Source organism: Hemicordylus capensis, chromosome 13, assembly GCF_027244095.1.
Source record: "Hemicordylus capensis ecotype Gifberg chromosome 13, rHemCap1.1.pri, whole genome shotgun sequence".
Taxonomy (NCBI): Eukaryota; Metazoa; Chordata; class Lepidosauria; order Squamata; family Cordylidae; genus Hemicordylus; species Hemicordylus capensis.
This window is the reverse complement of record NC_069669.1, coordinates 15,551,921-15,573,270: the sequence shown is the minus strand read 5'-3', so window position 1 is coordinate 15,573,270 and position 21,350 is coordinate 15,551,921. Positions and strand designations below refer to the sequence as shown.

General features: G+C 43.7%; 1 protein-coding gene across 8 annotated transcripts in view; it reads left to right on the top strand.

Annotated features, from left to right (window-relative positions):
- The first annotated feature begins 408 nt into the window (after window positions 1-408).
- MAD1L1 (mitotic arrest deficient 1 like 1) overlaps window positions 409-21,350 on the top strand; it is a 578,229-nt gene continuing 557,287 nt past the window's right edge. For 3 of the 8 annotated variants that reach the window (XM_053276889.1, XM_053276893.1, XM_053276892.1), the window contains exons 1-8: window positions 614-926; window positions 7,903-8,065; window positions 12,079-12,219; window positions 15,728-15,907; window positions 18,053-18,177; window positions 19,882-19,963; window positions 20,302-20,432; window positions 20,720-20,834. In XM_053276889.1, coding sequence (XP_053132864.1) covers window positions 790-926; window positions 7,903-8,065; window positions 12,079-12,219; window positions 15,728-15,907; window positions 18,053-18,177; window positions 19,882-19,963; window positions 20,302-20,432; window positions 20,720-20,834 — 1,074 coding nt within the window. In that variant the 5' untranslated portion in view covers window positions 614-789. Of the gene's footprint in view, window positions 533-612; window positions 927-7,902; window positions 8,066-12,078; window positions 12,220-15,727; window positions 15,908-18,052; window positions 18,178-19,881; window positions 19,964-20,301; window positions 20,433-20,719; window positions 20,835-21,350 lie in introns of those variants that run through there. The other 5 variants (XM_053276888.1, XM_053276891.1, XM_053276886.1 and 2 more) reach the window with 5 other exon arrangements.

Genomic DNA, 21,350 nt, shown 5'->3' with positions numbered 1-21,350 from the left:
ACTTTTCAACCAAAGTTCCCAGAGCGGTTTACACAGATATAAATGACTCCCTGTCCCCAAAGGGCTCACGATCTCAAAAGGAAACCTAACACAGACACCACCAGCAGCCACTGGAGGGATGCTGTGCTGGGGATGGATAGGACCAGTTGCTCTCCCCCTGCTCAATAAAGAGAATCGCCACGTTAAAAAGGTGCCTCTTTGCTCAGTTAATGGGGCTAACATTTCACATAATCATCCCTAACATTTTTGCCTGCTGCTCCCCAAGAAGAAAGAAAGAAAGAAAGAGAAAAAGGTTTCTGTTCCAATGTGTCAACTCCTCTAAGGAAATCACGAGAAGCGTCACTCTGGCCTTTTCGTAGCTCTCCCGGGGGTGGGGCGGGGAGGAGATAGAGGGCGGGGCGTGAAAGGCGACGGTCTCGCGTGAGTTGGCCAGGAGGTCTCGTGAGATCCCGGCGCAGGGACGAGGAGGGAGATCCAAGCCGCCAGGAGAGCGAGAGTGTGAGCGCGAGGAGGACATGGCCGGCTGGGAGGGGTGAGTGAGTGAGAGCGCGCGCGCGCGCTGCGGAGGGGGCCGCCCGTGCACGCGCCCCCCCCCCCCCCGCGCGAGGCTCCGGACGGCGGAGCGCGGGCGGTGTCTCTCCGCTGCCGCCACCGCAGAGGGGGAACCCCAGCCGGGGGAAGGGGTGGTGCTGTTGCTGCTTGTGGTTAGAGCCTGCATTTAGCCTCCCCGCCTTCGCTTTCTGCACCTTCCAGCCCTGAGTCTTCGGGGCAACGAGAGCACCCCTGAGCATGTCCAGAGGGCGCCTCGTCCCTCCCTCCTCTCCCCCGCCCCTGTGGAGGACCCACCCCAAGAGGGTTTCTGTGACGACCAGGCGGCTCCGACCACCTCTTCGTCTAGCCTTGTCAGTTAATGGGATGCAGCGGAGGTGAGTGGGGAGCAGAGTGCCCCTGAGCATGTGCAGAGTGTGCTTGGGCAGCCCCACTTGGCCTGAGGGGTGTATATGACAGGGCAGGGCTGAGACTTCCTCTTCCCAGCTCATTTTTTTAGGAATTAAAAATAAAAAAAAACGAGGGCAGGTGGTTAGGGAGCTCCTTGCACTGTGCCCACCTGCAACTGTGACGGGGCAGATTGCAGCTGCTTTCTCTTTGCTGGTTTGCTGTCTTAAATGGTGTGCCATGTTGGTGTCGACTCCTGGTGCCCACAGAGTCCTGTGGTGTCTTGGGTAGAATCCAGGAGGGGTTGACCATGGCCTCCTCCCGCGCAGTGTGAGATGATGCCTTTCAACATCTTCCTATATTGCTGCTGCCTGGTATAGGTGTGCCCCATAGTCTGGGGAACATACCCATGGGGATTCAAACTGGCAACCTCAACCTAGTCAAGTCGCTTCCCCTACTGCGCCACTTAAGGTGGGTGAATTTAAGACGACCCTTTTGGAAAAAAGAGAGACAGGTTTGGCCCACTTTGACTCCTGATGTCTAATACAGTCCTTCCTCGCCAACGGCGGTTTGCCCAGTCATGGTTTTGAGTATTCGCAAGTGGGAAATTGTGACTGGTCTTGCCAACCGCGAACCCGAGTATCCATGGTTTGGCGAGATTTCGTAGTGATTTGGGGTTTTTTCCTGCAATTTTTTGGGGTTCAGAGGTTCAATCCACTTGCTCACCCTGCCAACTCTTCGTGATTTAAAATGATTTTGAGTGTTTTTGGAGGTTCAGAAGTGCCTTCAAGTGATTTTTTTTGGGGGGGTTAGAATTTCCCAGAGCTTTAATTTGCTTACTCCTCTTGCTTATTCTTGGTGATTTTAAGGGATTCCAGGTAACTTTGGGTTATTTTTTGGCATTTTTTCTTTGTTTTTTTGGTCTTTTTGTGACCACAGTTTACCTAACCACCTGATTCCCATTGATTTCAATTGCTTGCCAACTGCAAATTTACCAACAGCGAGGTTTTGCCAGTATGGAACCCTCGCGATTGGTTAGGGATGACTATATAAAAAAAACCCTAATCTTGGATTCAGGCAACTATAGTAGTTGCAGTGTATGTCTGTGTGATTTTAAGCTCTTGTCAGTTTCCATGTAACTATAGCAGTTGCAGTGGGTGTCGGTGTGGTTTTAAGCTCTTGTCAGTTTCCTTGAGTACATTTCAGTACAGAAGAACCCATGTTTATATAAACACAAGTTTGTTTGTTTTAGTTTTGTTTTAGTGGTTTCCTGCCTTCCCTTCATCAAAAAGATGCCAGTGTACAAAGAGAGGATGCCATCAAACAAGAACTAAAACTACTGAAACGTGGCATACTACTACGATTACTGCTACTAATAATACTAGTACTACTACAAATATTTATCTATCTATCAATCAATCATATTTTTACACTGCCCAAAACTTACATCTCTGGGCAGTTTACAACAAGATTAAAAGTAAAACATTAATTAAAAACAAAAAAATTTAAAAGCAAGAAATTTAAAACACAATTTAAAACTTTAAAACAATATTCTAAAAACAACATTAAAACAATCAAAACAATATCAGTTAAAAGTCTGGGTGAAGAAATGCGTCTTTAGAGACTTTTAAAAAGATGTCAGAGATGGGGAAGCTCTTATTTCACTAGGGAGCGCATTCCAAAGCCTCGGGGCAGCAACGGAGAAGGCCTGTCCCTGAGTAGCCACCAGACGAGCCAGTGGCAAATGCAGACGGACCTCTCCTGATGATCTCAATGTGCAGTGGGATTCATAATGAAGAAGACATTCTCTTAAAAACCCAGGGCCCAAGCTGTTTAGGGGTTTATAGGTTATGACCAACACCTTGTATTTTGCCCGGAAACATATTGGCAGCCAGTGTAACTCCTTCAAATATACCCCAAGCGGTTTACATAGAGAAATAACAAACAAACAAAGATGGATCCCTGTCCCCAAAGGGCTCACAGTCTAAGAGAGACACCAGCAACAGCCACTGGAGGGATGCTGTGCTGGGGATGGATAGGGCCAGTTGCTCTCCCCCTGCTCAATAAAGATAATTGCCACTTTTAAAAGGTGCCTTTTTGTCCACTTAGCAGGGGATCTTATGACAGGCAAACCATAAGAAAATGGCAAGAGCACTAAACATGTTCACAGCAGCCTGAATACCTTCCTAGGGAGAAAAGCTCTTAATGTAAGACCTTTTGATAAGCCTGGAAGAATCTTGGCTTAGGTGTAAAGCAGTGTTCTTCGTTGTAAGTGGTGACTCCCTGGCTAATTGTCTATTGGGCCTGTGTGAAGCTTTAGCCAAACCAGAATACTCAGCACCACTCACACTGTGCAGTGCTTTGCCTAGCACTGGTGGAGGGAGGTCTCCTTTAAGGAAAAATGCAGCCCTCTTGAGCCTGTGCACTATTTTGGGAGGTGTGCAGAGCATCCTGGGAAGTGAAGGTGTGCATGGAGTTCTGGGGTATAAATAAAAATGCAATATTGGAGGATAGTAAACATTTCATAATTTATTTGTAAGGTAAAGTGTGCCGTTGAGTCAATGTAGACTCCTGGCATCCGCAGAACCCTGTGGTTGTCTTTGGTAGAATCCAGGAGGGGTTTACCACTGCCCCCAGACTCTGGAATGCTCTCCCGGTGGCTATTTGCTCCTCGGTCTCCATCACAGCTTTTAGAAAAAGCGTAAAATCTTGGTTTTTTGCCCAGGCATTTACATGCAGCTCTTTATAGTCTGTATTGCTTTTATGCTTTTGTTTTAAATTTTTAATCAGATTTGTTAAATATTTTTTTTTCACTTACTATTTTAATTGTGTCTTTTTTACCATCTTGTGTTTAAATTTTTTGCTGTAAACCACCTTGGGATTGCTTTAATGAAAGGTGGTATAGAAATTTAACAATAAATAAATAAATAAATAGTCATGACTAAGCACCATTAGCAGCCATTTAATGGCGCAGCAGGGAAATGACTTGACTGGCAAGCCAGAGGTTGCCGGTTCAAATCCTTGCTGGTATGTTTCCCAGACTATGGGAAACACTGATATAGGGCAGCAGTGATCTAGGAAGATGCTGAGCGGCATCATCTCATACTGCGTGGGAGGAGGCAATGGTCAACCCCTCCTGTATTCTACCAAAAGAAAACCACGGCTCTGTGGGCACCAGGAGTCAACACCAACTCGACAGCACGCTTTAAGCACCATTAAAAGCAATGCGACAAAGTAGTCATGACTAATCCAAGTCCCATTAATGGCAGATTTGGTTTGAAACCCTTTGCTTGTAAATGTTCTTAAACCCTAAATCTGGGGACAGTATCGCAATACTGTACTGGCTGGACATGACTGAATATTGCAACAAGATAATGCCACTAGTTAAAAACAACAACTAGAATTATGCTTTTAAATTGTTTTAAGGTTTTAATTTCTGTTTCAGTTTGTTTTATGCTGGTGGCAAACCACCTAGAGATGTGAATTTGGGACAGTCTACAAACATTTAGCGTTTTAAAAGAAAACATGAGTTAATGTATTTTATTTATTATTACGTTTATATACTGCCTCAAACAAGCAGTCCCTAGGTGGTGAACATAAGTTAAAAAGGTTTACGTTATCAAGTGCTGAGTACTGAATTCTGAGCTTTGGAGCGTCAGTGCTACAGGTCGATTTCTCAAGCATTTGTGAGTTTTCTGTGTGCCCAGAGTTCTGAATGCAAAGCAAGATGAGAAACTCTCTTGTGAATGGTTCTTTGGATATGTGTGTTTACTGTAAACTCCGTGTATCCATTTGCCACATAGACAAATGTGGCAAAATGTGATAGGAACATAGGAAGCTGCTGTCTCCTGAGTTAGAGCATTGGATCGTCTAGCTCATTATTAATACGTTTTATTTATGTCTGTATTTTTCTTTGTAAACCGCTTTGTGAACTTTGGTTGAAGAGCAGTATATAAATATTTATTATATAATAATAATAATTATTATTATTATTATTATTACATTTATATCCCGCTCTTCCTCCAAGGAGCCCAGAGCGGTGTACTACATACTTGAGTTTCTCTTTCACAACAACCCTGTGAAGTAGGTTAGGCTGAGAGAGAAGTGTCTGGTCCAGAGTCACCCAGCTAGTCTCATGGCTGAATGGAGATTTGAACTCGGGTCTCCCTGGTCCTAGTCCAGCACTCTAACCACTACACCACGCTGGCTCTTAAATATTTGTTGTAGTAGTAGTAGTAGTAGTAGTAGTAGTAGTAGTAGTAGTGTTGGTTACACTGACTGTCAGCAGCTCTCCAGGGCCTCAGGTAGGATTTTTTCTCAGCCCTACCTGGAAATGCCGGTGATTCAATTTGGGTCCTTTCCCATGCTAAGCAGAAGCTCTACCACTGAAGTGCAGCCCCATCCATTAAGCAGTTGTGGAAGTTGTGTTGTGAAAATAATAATTAGCATTTCTCAAGGCATATCAGTTTTTTCCTCACAAAAAATCAGAATGCACACTTCATGAATTTTGAGGCCACGCATCATGGCTGCTGTAAGGACAGTTGAGATGAATGGTTCTCTCTTCATCTGTCTCAGCAATCTGTAAAATACTTTTGTAAGGTAGGTCAGTATATTAACTTTGTATAGATAATGGTTTACCAAAAGCTACCCAGTTAGTAGCTGGTCTTGTGGCAGCAAGCATGAATTGTCCCCTTTGCTAAGCAGGGTGTGCCTTGGTTTGCATTTAGATGGGAGACTAAATGTGTAAGATATTCCCCTTAGGGATGAGGCTATAGCTGAATATAAGAATATCTGCATGCAGAAGGTCCCAGGTTCAATCCCTGGCAGCATCTCTCCAGGTAGGGCTGGGAGAGACTCCTGCCAATAACTCCGGAGAACTGCTGCCGGTCAGTGCTGACAGTACTGAGCTAGATGAGCCGGTGATCTGACTCAGTATAAGGCAGCTTCCTGTGTAATCTGAAGTCTGAGCTTCCCAGCTCATATCTGTCACCCTTAGCCCCTACACGGTGTCTGCCCTTTGTGTATATATACTCTTTCAATACATCGTCTGTATGCTGAAAACGATTTCTCCTTTATTGCTCTATTTTGGAACCAAAATTAGTTTTCCAGAGCTGATCAGTTGTTTTGTGTGAAGGACAAATGTCTCTCTCTCTCTCTCTCTCTCTCTCTCTCTGGCAGTGATATGCATGTGTGACGTTGTTATCATTCAGGAGGCGAGTACTGCCTTCATTTTTATGTAAAATACAACTTGTGGAGTATGATTATTGCTTGCTCTGCGGCCTCCCTACCTCAGTCTTATCATGGCCCTGGTCAGCTGTTGCTCCTTATCTCACTGTTAATTAAAATTCAGTCTGAGAAACTGCACAGGGAGGTAGTTGATTGCTGCATGCCAATGAAGCTAGGCTATTTGCAAGACATGGCTAGGGTTTGTGCAAAAGCTACGAGCAAGACTGGTGGGGGGTGTCAAATTATAGGAGTGATTTTAATTCTTTTAAGGCGCAAAGGAGAAATGTGTTGATTAAAGTTTAGTGACCATTGGGGTGGGAAAATATATTTAACTTTTCTAGGTACTATTTTGGATTTTTATGTGCAAGCATCAGATTTATTGTTGCTAGCTTCATGTATGACTGAAAAATTATTTTAGATTCCTAAGTGCCTGCTTAAATTCTTCTTGGGTGATGTACTTTACCTTTTCTTTGTTCCCTCACTCTGAAATTTCTGTCTGCCACAGACTGGTTCTAAATGATGAAATGTATTTGCAATAAAATATCCTCTTTCCCATTCCACTTTATTCTGATTGTTTTTAGACTTTTTACGTCTGGAAACACTTTCCACATAATTGTTTCTGCCACTGCATCTCTGTATATTTGAGTATTTGGGGGCATGTTTTAAAGCATGTATCGCTCATGTGCAGGGGTCCACAAACCTTGGTTTGGTTTCCTAGCTAGCCATTGTTAATGGTCATCCATTTCCTTCCTCAAAGAAGAATGCCAGAGGATTTGCAGGAGAAGAAACAGATGTCTGCTTCCTTTTGCATTGGCATTGGAGAAATGGCATGGGAGATTTCCACCTCTTTTATAGAAACCCCATGGGAAATGAAAAAAGACCTATCCTCTCCCTTTAGCATGCACAGAGGACTTGGGGAAAAGAGGCAGGATCTTGTTTCACCTTGCATGAGTTTCAAGGAAGACAAGAAGTAGCAAATATCCTTTTTGCTGCTTCACATTGTGTGAGGCAATTGCAGAAGGCAAACCCTCTTCTTGTTTGCTGTTTTCTGCAAAGGGAGACATGGGAAGTGCAAAGGGAGACATGGGTATCCCTGGAGTTCATGGAGAAGTCCAGGAGGGTCTTCTGCCATTGGAAAGCTGGTGAGGAGATATACGGAGTCCCATTCGCATATGGTACTGGCCTGACCTGTTGAGTCTCGCGGTTGCCTCGTGAACGGAGAAACACTTTTGCCTAGGATACATCGGGTGCTTCCCTGTGTTGCCATGATGCTGGCAAATGTGGACACGGTCTGGCAATGGCAGACAGGTTTCCCTGAAAATCTTCTCATGGAAGAACCCCAGCATTTCTTGGAATTCAGAGCTGCAGACCACTGTTCTACTCACACTCACCACCCCAAGCATTCTCTCTTATTAATACTTCCCTCCTCATTTTAGACTTGTTTCACATCTTGCACTGTGTCTGCACTACTTGGACAAGTATTTGCTGTAGTATGTAGAGATGCATCCTAAATTTAAAATTACTGGTGTGTCATAACAATTCTTTGTTAAGCTTGAATGGGGCATTGGTTATGGGACTGGAACAGCGCTACATCTAATGGAGAGGGATGGGCAATTTTGTGGTGACATCTGGGCACCATGGTTAAAACACTTATCTGATTTGAGCTTGCCAGTTCGGATGTAACTAAATAATCTGTACCAATTTATCCCTTGAGCTTTGCACTCTCCATTGTGTTTGCAGAAGTCAGATGCACATGGACGACTTGGAGGGAAATACGATAGTCTTCTCCGTTCTGAGAAATTTCAACAGCTTAATGTCTCAGTCTGCGGAAGATACGTCTAGCTTGGCTGCAACATCAGCACCTCAAGGCTCTCTGCAGACGCAGTACCAGCAGATGATGATGGTGAGACGTCCTGGGTTCAACTGCTCTTCAGCCATGATATTGAGCAGGCTAAACATTCATTGTCATTGTTGGAGTTGATCAGAGCAAAATGCTAAATGGGCAACTTGTACTAGAATGGTTAGGTTTAGCTACTGCATCAGGATCTCTGAGAAAAAGGAGAGCTTAATTTTCTGAATGGCTTGGTGAACATTTACAGGGAGGGAAGGTTTTGCTCCCTGCAGAGAATAGCGAGCACTGCAGTTGAGACCGATTTATTACAATTTTATGCTCTACGGTTCTTGTGGTAGTGAGCATATATTGTCCCCTTTGCTAAGCATTTGGATGGGAGACAACATGTGAGTGCTGTAAGATATTCTCCTTAGGGGATGAGGCTGTAGCTCATTGGGAGAAAAGCTCCAAGGTTCAGTCTCTGTCAGCATCTCTGGGAAAATCTGCTGCCTGAAACTGGAGAGCTGTGGCCAGTCAGTTTTAGACAATACTGAACTAGATGGACCAATGGTCTGATTTGGTATTAGACAGCTTCATATGTTTGTTGAAGAAGCTCAGGGTGACACCTGTAGCCCGCCCCCCCGCCCCATTTATGTTCTAACAGCAGCCCTCTTGAAAATTAGTGACTTGTCCAAAGTCACCTACTGACTGATGGTTTGAACCCAGCTCTCCCTGGTCTAATGCTTATCTACTGCACCATGTGTCTCAGATTAAGAGATCTTGTATCTTTTCAAACAGGGGTTCCCAACAGGTGGTACTCCAGATGTTGCTGAACTGCAACTCCCATGATCTCCAGCTACAATTTATTGTGTCTGGAGATGATGGGAGTTGTAGTTCAGCAACATCTGGAGTACCACCTGTTGGGAATCCCTGTCTTAGAAGATAATTTCTTAGAGTATGCTTATATATTAAAATACTTGATTCTCTCTCAAAAACTTCCTGCTTGGTAAGCATAACTCCATTTTAAATACTTTTTCCTAGGGGTAAAAGTGTTATCTAGAGAAACAAGCCTCTTTATTTGTTCAGGGACTAGGCACAAATTAAAATGCAGGCTCTTCTCAGTGATGACCATGGGCCCAGATGGCTTTGAAATCAAAAGTTCAGGTGTTTGTGATTACCGTACATCGGATCTTAGAGCCATGGTAAAAAGTAAAGTGTGCTGTTGAGTCGATGTCGAGTCCTGGCGACCGCAGAGTTCTGTGGTTGTCTTTGGTCGAATACAGGAGGGGTTTATCATTGCCATCTCCCACGCAGTATGAGATGATGCCTCTTTAAAAAAAATAAACCCACTTTTCGTATCAAATCTCAAAGTGCCGAAGTATAACTGTTGCAAGAAATGATGCAAACAAAGCAGTTTTAATGTATATTGATTAACATTCCATAGTCAACTGCTAGTGCTCTGTGTATCCACTCGGAGTCTTTCATCTTCCTGTTACTCTGATGCCAGCTATTTAGTGAACATTACCATAGGACCCTCTTTCAGATCACTTTCCCCACATTTGTCAGCCATGGAGGCAGTTTCCTCTTATGTGCAAATTGCAAAAGATTTTGCCTCTTAAAAATTTGGCTGTCGGCTTGACCTCTTATGCTAATGTATGTTAGATTATGCATGGTGGTTTTTCAAGTGGTTATTCAGGAGCATGGGGAGAAGGAGACCACAGTTCGTATTATTTCTGCAGTCCTGCCATCATTTTACAGTCGACTTTTGATGGTCTAATGCTTTGCTTCAGCTTTTTAACTCGTTAGGTAGTTCTAAAGAAATAGTTTGCTTCCTCTAGATAGGTTTTAATAATTCTTTTTTAAAAGGAGAAGAAAAGCCCTGCTGGATCAGACCAAAGGTTGATTTAGTACAGCATCCTTTCCCCCACAGTGCACAAGTAGATGTTCCCAAGCAGCCCATAAGCAGCTCTCTCCCGCTGTTGCTCCCTGGCATCTCGTATTCAGGGACATACTTAGTCAGTTCACAGGACTGAAAACTGGGTAGGACAAGCATGCTACCCAGCTTTGGGAGCTGCGCACGCTCCCACTTTTTGATTGTGTGTGATAGGAGGAGGGTGGTGGTGGTGTTTGGGTCTGAGAGAGGAGCTGGGTAGGACAGTGCCACCCTACCCAGTACTCGTACCCAGCATTTTACCAAGGTAGGAGGAAAAGCTGTCTTACTCAGCTCCTGCCTCATATATGGCCACTCCCTGCCCCCTGCCTAGTTATTTGCTCACACAGGATCAAAAACCAGGAGCATGCACAGCTCCCGAAGGTAGGAGGCCAGGCCTGCTTAGTTCTCAGCTGTGTGAATGGCTCCTGCACCTGGAGGTTCCACATATCTCTTATTAGATAGCCACCATTTATAGACTGCTCTGTGGCTTTGTCTGATCACCTTTTGAAGCTATTTACTCTTGTAGCCATTTCCACAGCTTGTGGCAGTGGTTCCATTGATGTTTTGTGCATTGTGGGATGCAGGGCTTGTTTCTGCCTGTCCTGAATCTACTGCAAGTCAATTTCTTTGATGGTCCTTCCATTACAAGAGAGGGAGGAAAAACTTCTTGCAGTCCACTTTCTCCACACCGTTCTTAATGTTTTTCCTTTTGTATCTTGTGATCTGATGTATGGTAATCACAAACACCCAAACTTTTGATTTCAAACCAATCTGGGCCCATGGTCATCACTGAGAAGAGCCTGCATTTTAATTTGTGCCTAGTCCCTGAACAAATAAAGAGGCTTGTTTCTCTAGATAACACTTTTACCCCTAGGAAAAAGTATTCAAAATGGAGTTATGCTTACCAAGCAGGAAGTTTTTGAGAGAGAATCAAGTATTTTAATATATAAGGATATTCTAAGGTATTATCTTCTAAGACAGGGATTCCCAACTGGTTGTCCTCCAGATGTTGCTGAACTACAACTCCCATCATCCCCAGACACAGTAAATTGTAGCTGGAGATCATGGGAGTTGCAGTTCAGCAACATCTGGAGTACCACCTGTTGGGAACCCCTGTTTGAAAAGATACTACAAGATCTCTTAATCTGAGACACATGGTGAAGTAGATAAGCATTAGATCACATCTTACCCTAGCTTTCTGTTTTCTAAACTCAAAAGACCAAATGTTTTAGCCTTTCCTTCTAAGGAAGGTGCTCTAAACCTTGCTTATCTTTGTTGCCCCTTTCTGCCCTTTTCCCAGCTCTACAATATCCTTTTTGAGTTGGGCCACTCAGAATTGTACACAGTATTCAGAGTGTGGCCTCCTCATAGATGTATGTAAAAATGGCATTATCCTTCCTGACTATTTTCAGCCTTAATGTGGATTTTGCCTTTTTTTTACAGCTGCCATACCTTAGGTCAAGATTTTCACAGAGCTTATCCTATCCACTATGACCCCAAGGTCACTCTTATTTGGGTTAGTCAAAGCAAATTTTGATTCCCATTGGTGTATAAGAGGAGAGCTGGTCTTGTGGTAGCAAGCATGACTTGTCCCCCTAGCTAAGAAGGGTCCGCCCAGGTTGCACTTGAATGGGAGACCACATGTGAGCACTGTAAGATATTCCCATCAGGGGATGGAGCCGCCCTGGGAAGAGCAAAAGGTTCCAAGTTCCCTCTCTGGCTTCTCTCTGAGATCCCTCCCTGCAACCTTGGAGAAGCCACTGCCAGTCTGTGTTGACAGTACTGAGCTACATGGGCCTATGGTCTGACTCAGTATACGGCAGCTTCTTATGTTCCTATAAGCAGCGCATTGCACCTAGTTACATTTGAACCTTTTGTGTTTGCCGTTTTGCTCCCTATTTATACAGTATGGAGCCATCTTTTGCTCTAGGGCTTCCCATGCTCTCCCATCCAAAAGACTGATCAGATCCATCCCTGCTCCACATCAGCAGTGTTGAAATGAATCAGGTGCTCCCAAATCATTCCGTGGGCCCCTGCTCCTCCAGAGCAACCAGAGGGGAAATACTGTGAGAACCATTTTTAGAAGACCTGGGTGGAAAGTGCTCTTACAGTGCAGCTGATTGTCTGTCTTCCTTTCCTGGCCATGGATCAGCTTGAAGATCAGGCTGGACAAATCCACTCAGGGACGCGGCTTTTGCAAGTGGAGCGGGAGAAGATGCAGATGGAACTGAGTCACAAAAGGGCTCGAATTGAGCTTGAGAAGGAGGCGAGTACCAGTGCCAGGAATTACGAGGTGTGTGCAGTAGTAATGCGTAGTTTAACGGCACAGACTTCAGTCGGATGATTGCAGTTTCTTGCATGAATGGCTTGATCTGATGGCAGCAAAGAAGGAGAAAGCCCTGGGACAAAAAGTCAATATGGAGAAGTCTTCAGAGAGGCAGGAGGAGCATGCTGTTCTTCAGCTGATGGGCCCCTTCACCCTTGAGGCCCAGGGACATTCCCCCCCCCGCCCCCTGCACCTATCCCACAGTTCAGTTATAGCTATGCCCCTGTCTGATGGATCCTGGAAACTTATTAACACACAAGGAAAAGTTCATGTGGCTGCATTAAACATGATTTCTTTATGGTTTGTTAAAAGGCATGGATGATATGTTAAATTTAAATGGGGGAGACTTTTGATCAAATCCCTGTTTAGTCATGGGGTGGCCCTTGATGAGTCACTACCTCTTAACCTTTCCTGCTTCATGGGTGGGGTGGGGTGGGGTGGGGGGCTTTATGAGGATAGAATCAACAAGTCTCATATACCAAAATCCTGAACTCATTAAGGGAAGGGTATGATCAAAACAAAATACAGACATAAATGTACTCGGTGTGGGTGTCTAACTGAAGTGAAATTTAGGGGAAGGGGCAATAGTCCAGCAGGAGAGTATATGATTTACATGCAAAAGTTCCTGAGCACAATCCCTGATGTCTCCAGTTAAAGGGTCTCCGGTGGCAGGACTGAGAAAGGCCTCTGCCTGAGATCCTGGATTGTTGGTGCCGATCAGTCTCAGCCAGCAGTGGGCAGACTTAAGGCTCCTTAAAGCTCTTAAAGCTGCCTTATTTACACAAAGTAGCTACTTGGAGATGTGGAGCCAGTCACAAAATGGCAGTTTGTACAAATATTTACATCAGAAGAATAAGAGATGTTAACATCAATCACTTTGAATTACGGGATAATTTTGCTGCAGAGGGGAGCAAGAACGGGTGCTTTGTGGGAGAAGAAACAGGAGAGAAATGACTGGGTGAGAAAGCAAAAGCCACCTGGAGCCCTCAAAGAGAAAGAGATTGAAAACGGCATGGCCATGCCCCTGCTCAGCTGGGCAATCAGATTTTTAGTACGGGCTGGAGGGGAAGGGAGGAAGAAGAAAGCCCCAGTGCCTGGAAAGATACTTTGGGTTAGCCTGGGAGCTGCCAATAGCTCCTGAACCACCTAATACATTAGGCTAAATGGTCTAACTCGTTTGTAGCAGTTTAATATGTTCAAACAGTGTGTGCGATGTAACTGCCTCTGCTTTTTTTTTTTTTTACTTCCTCCATTTTTAAGTTGGTCTTAAATAAAGGGTTAGGATGGCATTTTATCCTGTAAAGCACTTTGGGATGTCAGAGGCTTTTATAAAAGCTTCACAGAATAAACTAAGGAGATGGGTCTCCATTGTGGCTCAGAAAAAAACGGGTAGCTGAGGAGGTCCCCAGTTCTACCTCAAGCCCAGTTATTTGGTGTATTATGCCAGTGTCAGTTCAGCTCCAAAATCTAGCTTAGTCAGACACGGAGAAACACTTAAAACCCTGATATTAAAAAAAGGAGCAGCACTAATCCAACAGTGTGGTAATTACCCTGCTCAGATTCTGCATGTTGGGAGTCATGTGGATAAAGGTTTTAGGAGCCTCACGCTGCTTTGCATAATCCTTGCTTAGTATGTAAATCCGTAACTTGTTTTGCTTTGATTAGCAGAGCAATTTGCTACACGTTTTCCAATAAGCGCCAATCAATTTGAGTTGCAAGTAAACAGAGACTGTGTTGAAAATGCTTTTGGAGTTAAAACCCAGAATAGACTCTGACAGGGAAATGCAAAGCAATTGTGTGTGTTCTACTTTGTTTTTATAGTTAAGTGTTTTGGACCCACTGATTGTCTAGCATACATCATAAAGGAGTTTTAGGGCATGGGTGAATGATATGTTTACCATTGATGCTGACTTGAAACACATTTTCATTTCACCTTCTGGGTTCACACATATTGCATATCCGGCTTCAGTTGCTCAATATTATCCATATTGGTGACATGTTGGCACTATGGAATGTTACTGATTTGTAGCCAGAAATTTTGTGGTGTTGCCTGGTGGAAGAGAGTGGAAATTGATATGGACCAATAAAAGCCTAAGTAGAAATAAATATTTTTGTGGCTTTGGGCTAATAGTCTGGGTGGTAACTGCTGTATTTTGGGTCAATCTAAAATTTTGGTGTGCTAGACGTTTTATGGCGGGCCACAGTGAGAAGCAAAATGCTGGACTAGATAGACCTTGTTGGGCCTGATCCTATACTCTGTTCTTATACTCTCGAGTCTCATCAGTATATGAATATCCCCTTTGCCCTAGAAACATGTTCCAGGAGCAGATTGGAAGTCAAATTGTCTAAGACTTTCCCAGTTTGATTGTATACAGTTTGCAGCACATGAATGTCAGTGAGCCAGCGTGGTGCAGTGATTAGAGTGCTGGACTAGGACCGGGGAGACCCGAGTTCAAAATCCCCATTCAGCCATGATACTAGCTGGGTGACTCTGGGCCAGTCACTTCTCTCTCAGCTTAGCCTACTTCACAGGGTTGTTGTGAAAGAGAAACTCAAGAATGTAGTACACCGCTCTGGGCTCCTTGGAGGAAGAGCGGGATATAAATGTAAAATAATAATAATAATAATAATAATAAATTATGTCCCCTGCTAACTGAGCCAAGAGGTACCTTTTTAAAGTGGTAACTCTTATATTTAGCAGTGGGGAGAGCAACTGTTCCTCTCCAAGCCCAGCAACAGCATCCCTCCAGTGGTGGCTGCAGGTGTCTTCCTTGTATTTCTTTTTAGATTGTTAGCCCTCTGGGGACAGGGAGCCATCTTATTTATTACTTATTTTTCTGTGTGAGCCGCTTTGAGGACTTGGTTGACAAGCAGTGTATAAATATTTGCAGTACTGAATATGTGAAGCTTGAGTTTATTTTATTGTGACCTTCTTTCAGTCCAAGCCATGTAGAGACGTATTCAGGAGTGATGGTGTGACCTTCAGGTGGGCAACTTCTTGGATGTTCGTATCCATGGTCTTCCTCTTTGGTAATCATTGGTGTGCTGCTGTGGCTATGTTAAGCAGAATGACAGGCGAAGGGAGAAGTCAGAGCTTTAGGGAGGCAATGCTTTATGAGACTTGTTCCAGCAGTTGCAAAACAGAAATTGGTGGGCTGGAAGCTGGCCACCTCTGTGTTGTTCTTCCCTGTAACAGGGGTTCCCAGATGATGTTGACTACAACTGCCATAATCCCTAGCTAAAACCTTTGCAGCTAAGGATGCTGGGAGTTGTAGTCAACAATGTCTGGGAATCCCTGCTGGTACCAGGAATACCGCTGTGCTATCTTCTCCCCACTCTCCTGTGGTAGTGCTTATCCTCTAAGATTCTGGTTCAATGGGTTGCAAACCTTGGCAAGGTTTTGTTTGTTAGAGATGCCTGCAAGTGACCACCTGAGCTTTTTACAAGTGTCTTCCCATTTCCCCCTCCTTTCCAGCGGGAAGCTGACCGTAACCAAGAACTACTCAAGCGCATCAAGCAGTCTCAGGAAAGGGAAGCAGAGGCACAGAATAAACTTCACGAACAAACAGAGGTCAATAAAACTTGTCAGAAGAACATGGAGTCACTGAATAAGAAGTTGCAGGAGAAGGAGAGCAAGCTGGCAGAAGCCAGTGAAGTAAGGACACTACCGTTTTAATACTGGACCTTATGTCATTTCTGCGCACGCGTAGGGTTTGGTGCAAATAGCTGTTACAAGAACAGTTGAGACACACAAACGGATGACATGTGCAGCCTGCTCCAAAGTGCTGTGTGTGCTACTTAGACAGGTGTTAGATTTGCGGTTCGGTGGTAAGAGGGAGAAGGCTCTTGTTTTTTTGCGGGGGTTCCGTTCTCGACAACAATCACAAATACAGAAACCGTGAATACGGAAACCTTAACTCTGTGGCAATCCGGGGGTTAGGTTCCTCAGCACACTTAAGTGTGCTGAAATTGCCAAAAAAGCAGGTGTGTGTGTTTGTGTGTAGCATAAACAAGAGTACAGCACAGAACCTTGCTCTTCAGCAATGCCCCCCTCCAAATCCCCAAATTTTCTGATTTTGATTTTTGCCAATCCGTGAGCCCCTCCCCCCCGAGAGAAAAGCCACAAAATGGCTCCACGCAGCCTCCAGGATGAAAATGCCACCAGAAATGTCACTGGTAGTCATTCACTGACACACAGGAACAACAGTGAGGTGAAAATAGCCTATTTTTACCCCTGTGAAAAAACTGGGTCCCTGTGTCCTGAAACCATGTTTGGAGACCCCACAGATAATGTGAGTCTCCTATAGTTCTAAGAAAGCATTGTAGTCAAGAGCAAGGATAAGAATTTTATTGCTGAAGTCTGCATTGTGGTCAGAAAGCAACAAGATGGAATTGAAAGATGGTGCAAAGATCATGTGGAATCTAAAGAGTTGGATAGGTTAGGAGTGGCATAGATGTTTGTGTACAATTAGATGCCTTTGCTGGGCTGCCTAATTTGTAGGGGAAAGAGCTTGGAATGTGGGTGTGTTGGAGTATGTAACAGTAATGGAATTGCCATCACTATCAAACTTGACCAGAAATAAATTCTTCTCTGGTTTGTTCAATATCCTGCACATTTGGTCAGTTGTTACAGACATGATTTTTTTTCACTCTGATCTGTCTCTGTGTAATTTTTGATGCTACTTGTGGCATTGCTTCTGAAAGTGGTGACCATGCTCTTGGGAGGGGTATTAGTAACTGATTGATTATTTATGAAATTGTGTCGTGTCGGTGAAAGAGTTTGTCTTGGAAAAAAATTTGTGTGTAGGCATACCATCTGAAGTAATTCCAGAGTATTTGGGTTATCGGAAAAAAAAAAAAGAGAGAGAGATCTCTTTTCTATTTCCAGCATCCTGTATTGCAGAATGTTATGTGTGTTGCTCTATAGCAGGCCTGCTCAACTTCGGCCCTCCTGCAGATGTTGGCCTACAACTCCCATAATCTCTGGCTATTGGCCACTGTGGCTGGGAATTATGGGAGTTGTAGTCCAAAAACAGCTGGGGGGCCGAAGTTGAGCAGGCCTGCTCTATAGCAGGGCTGCATAATTTGGATCTTCTAGCTGTTGTTGGACTACAATCCCCATCATCCCTACTCAATAGGGGTGATGGGAGTTGTAGTCCAGCAGCAGCTGCAGGGCCAAAGTTGTGCAATCCTGCTCTAGAGAGTGCAGCCCCATCTTTCAAAAGTTTGCACAAGAAGTGACCCTCAGAGTTTGGTTGCTATACAAGTGAACAAAGGCTCAGCAGCAAGTTCAGGTCCTTGCCACCCTGCATCTAACCTAGTTCAGATAACTTTAGCTTATGTAATTCCCTTGCAGTCTTAATACTGTCAGTGTTGCTTGTCTGCTAGACAATTTATGCAGCAGAAACTTCACTGCTGAGAAGATTATGCATGTGGTGCTGATGGAACAATTTGCATCTCTCTGAAGGGTCGTTGTGTAGCTACACAGCCTAACTTTGAAACCTCCTCTTTGCACGCCAGCTTGAGGTGACTCGCTTAATGGGTGATGACAATTAGGGTGACAGATGAGAGAGAGCAAAGAGCTGCTTTTGCCTTTGTTCTGCGGCGACTTTTTAAAGGTCTGATTATGTATTATTGGTTCTTCACCCGCGTCGGTCGTGTTTGATCTTAGAGGTTTGTTGTCTTCAGCATCCAGCCTGGAGTTCCAACAGTGTACTTGTGTATGCATTCTCTCTCTCTCTCTCTCTCTCTCTCTCTCTCTCTCTCTCTCTCTCTCTCTCTCTCTCTTTCTCTCTCTTAGACAATCAGTGGATTGAAGGGGAAGATATCAGAGTTGCAGTGGAACTTAATGAACCAGGAAATGCAGATGAAGAGCCAAGAGTTGGAGAAGCAGGAGCTGACTGAACAGCTGGATGTACTACACAAGTGAGCAGGGGATTAACAACTTCCAGGATATAAAACCTTTAGACCTTGGCAGCTGCTGTCACTTAGTAAAACTTTCAACAGCTTTTGAATTTTTGCTGTTCAGAGGGCTGCTTTTGATCAGGATGTATGGTGCCGAAAAACCTGATCAACTAAAGAAATAACAATTGAGGAATGGAAGCTATTTGAGGAAAATAAACCATAAAATCTTCCCCACGTCTCTCTGGGGACTGATTGAGTAAAAATTTAGTGGATTTTTTAAAAAAACAACCCTTTAATTGGTGGGCAATTTAGCACGGACAAGGCAGGTTTGCTTTTCATATTTCTCACCTTAGTTCTGTGTTCCCACACGGTTTTTTTGACAACGCTTTTGAAGTAGCGTTTATGTAAATTCCTCATAAATTCACTTGTGCTTCTGTAGAGGAGTATGGGAATAACTAATTGATATGAAGAATTGATTACTTGGAAAAGAGTATCCCTTGCATAATCTAGGTTTGTTTGGTTTAGGAGGAAAATGAATAAGGAGATGAGCCATATCAGTTGATTTGTTGGGTTGCATTTTGGTCTCTGGATTTGTGCTCTCCTGTTACTATCAAGGTATACATATAAAGGGCAGAAACCCACGTTTTACCACGGAGGCTGAATTGCACTTTGGGGTGGGAGGGAACTTCTCTTCCTTAATACGAATATGTTGAATATTTATGTACAGCTTTTTAACAAAAGTTCCCGAAGTGGTTTACATAGATATAAATAAATAAAATGGCTCCCTGTTCCCAAAGGCTTCACAGTCTAAAAAAGAAACATAAGATAAACACCAGCAACAGCCACTGGAAGGATGCTGTGCTGGGGATGGATAGGACCAGTTGCCCTCCCCCTGCTCAGGAAAGAGAATCACCACTTGAAAATGGTGCCTCTTTGCTCAGTTAGTAGGGGACAAATGCAGCCTGGGCTGTGCTTCTGCGGTCAGCTTGCTGTTGGGAGAGTGAAGCTAGGAGGGAAATGGAGCTGTCAGCTGGTCTCTTGTGCACTTCTTTTGGGTGAAGGCAATGCTCCAGTCCCTTGGTCATTTGGGGCTTAGGCTGTGTGCTCCTTGAGACCAGGACTGCGGAACTTCAGCCCTCCTGCAGATGTATGTATGTTTGTTTTGTCTGTTTGACACATTTCTATACTGCCCCATATAGAAATATCTGGGTGGTTTACAATCGAAACCATAAGAATCAAAACTTTAACACAAGTAAAACTATTTAAAATGCCGATAAAAACCTTAAAACCTAAAACTTTAAAACAGTGAATTAAGAGCCTGATTAAAGAGGTATGTTTTCAGATTTTTCTTAAAAAACATCTAGAGAAGGGAGACTCTAATTTTGTTAGGAAGCACATTCCAAAGTCCTGGGGTAACCCTAGAAAAGGTCCGGTTTTGAGTTGCCACCAACTGAGCCAGTGGTAACTGCAACCAGCCCTCCCCTGATGATCTTAATAGGCAGCGGGGTTCATGAAGAAGAAGGTGTTCTCTTAAATAGTTTGTGAGATGATATGAAGCTATTGAAAGTGTATTTTTCCCCACATAGACATTTCCAATGATAAACGGACATTTATCATTATCATATAGACACTTCCAATGATAGGGCTGCTTGAAAGGAGTATATTCTTGTGATTTCAAATATTCTTCTGTGTATTAAATAGATATTTTGTGTCCAAATGCAATAGGAAATGGCAAGAAGTCAGCCAGCAAATTCAGGCTCTACAAGCAAAGCAAGCCCTGATGGTTGAGAAGGAACAGAAGATACAGGTGAGATCTTTCTGTTCCTTTCTTTAAAAAAAAAAAAAAAAATCTTTTCAAAACTTGACTTAGAAAAACTTCAACCTCTGTTCTACACACTCCTTAATTAAAAAAAGAAAAGAATAATGAAAGCTCTTCACGGAAAAAAAAGCTGTACAAGACCTTTCTTTGTATTAAAACAATTAATTTACACACTATCTGGACTCAGGATATATGTGATCCTGTCCTCTTTCTTTGGATGAACAATGAAGTTAATATTCAAATGGCTGCAGAGATTTTGCGTATCTTCGACCATGATCTTTGCTAACTCTGGCTGAATTCTTGTGTTCTTGTCTCTTATTTCTCAGGATCTGGAGCAGAAGCTCTCCTTGCAAGAACAAGATGCTGTAATTGTGAAGAATATGAAGACTGAGTTGGCACAGTTCCCCAAAATGGAAAGAGAGCTTCAGCAGCTCCGGGAGGAGAATGCTTACCTTAGGTTGGGGGAAAATGGTTGCTTTCAGTGGGAAATGTTAATGTATGCATTTGACCTCTCTTCTGCTCCTGCCTTGTTGCGGCAGCATTGAGGTTGCAGACCCTTCTTTTGGACTTAATGCGTTATTTTCAAGATTCACAGCAGCCATCTTTATCTAAAGCTGTCATTAACCATATTTTCATATACCATTATTTTTGTTACATAAGGAACCATGTAATATGATACAGGACTTGTAGAAAACTGCTAGCTAGTGGGTTATCTTAACAGCACATCCGCTTTTCTTTCTCCAGGGAGATGAAAGAAAACAATGGATTGCTCAAAGAGGAGGTGGAAGGTCTCCAGAGGAAACTGGAGCGCTATGAGAAGGTGCAGGAGGAATGGGTAGCACTGGAATTGGAGAAGGAGGTGAGGCTTCAAGAATATTGCCTGTGCAAGGAGGATAGGTTTGCCTGTCCTTCGTTATGAATTGTTGCTAATTATTTTTCTACTGTCAAGGTGTAGACTGCACCTCATATAGTCTGTTGGCACTGCAAGCTTGTTAGTTATGGCCAGAGTAATGTGATAATTCCTAATGAGCCCACCCTATGTTATTTAAGAAATCTCCGAGAAAGGCATTAGTTAGGGGTTTTGTTTTGTTTTTAGTGGTTTTCATCTTAAGCCTGCCTATAATGTCTTCTGGGACTCAAGAGTCGTGCAAGTCTTGGTAGCACTGGCCAACCTTTACGGAAGAGCCTGCAATTTGCCCTTGAATTACTGCTGCTGTATATGGGACTAAATACAGTGTAGGAGCAATACAATGGATTTATATGTAGCGGTGTGAAAATAGTTATCAGAGCACAGAGATACGGTGCCATTGCTAATGAAGGCAAGTCTAGTCTGCTCAGTTGGCCAGGCTGGAAGTGAATTCTCTTTGAGGCGGCA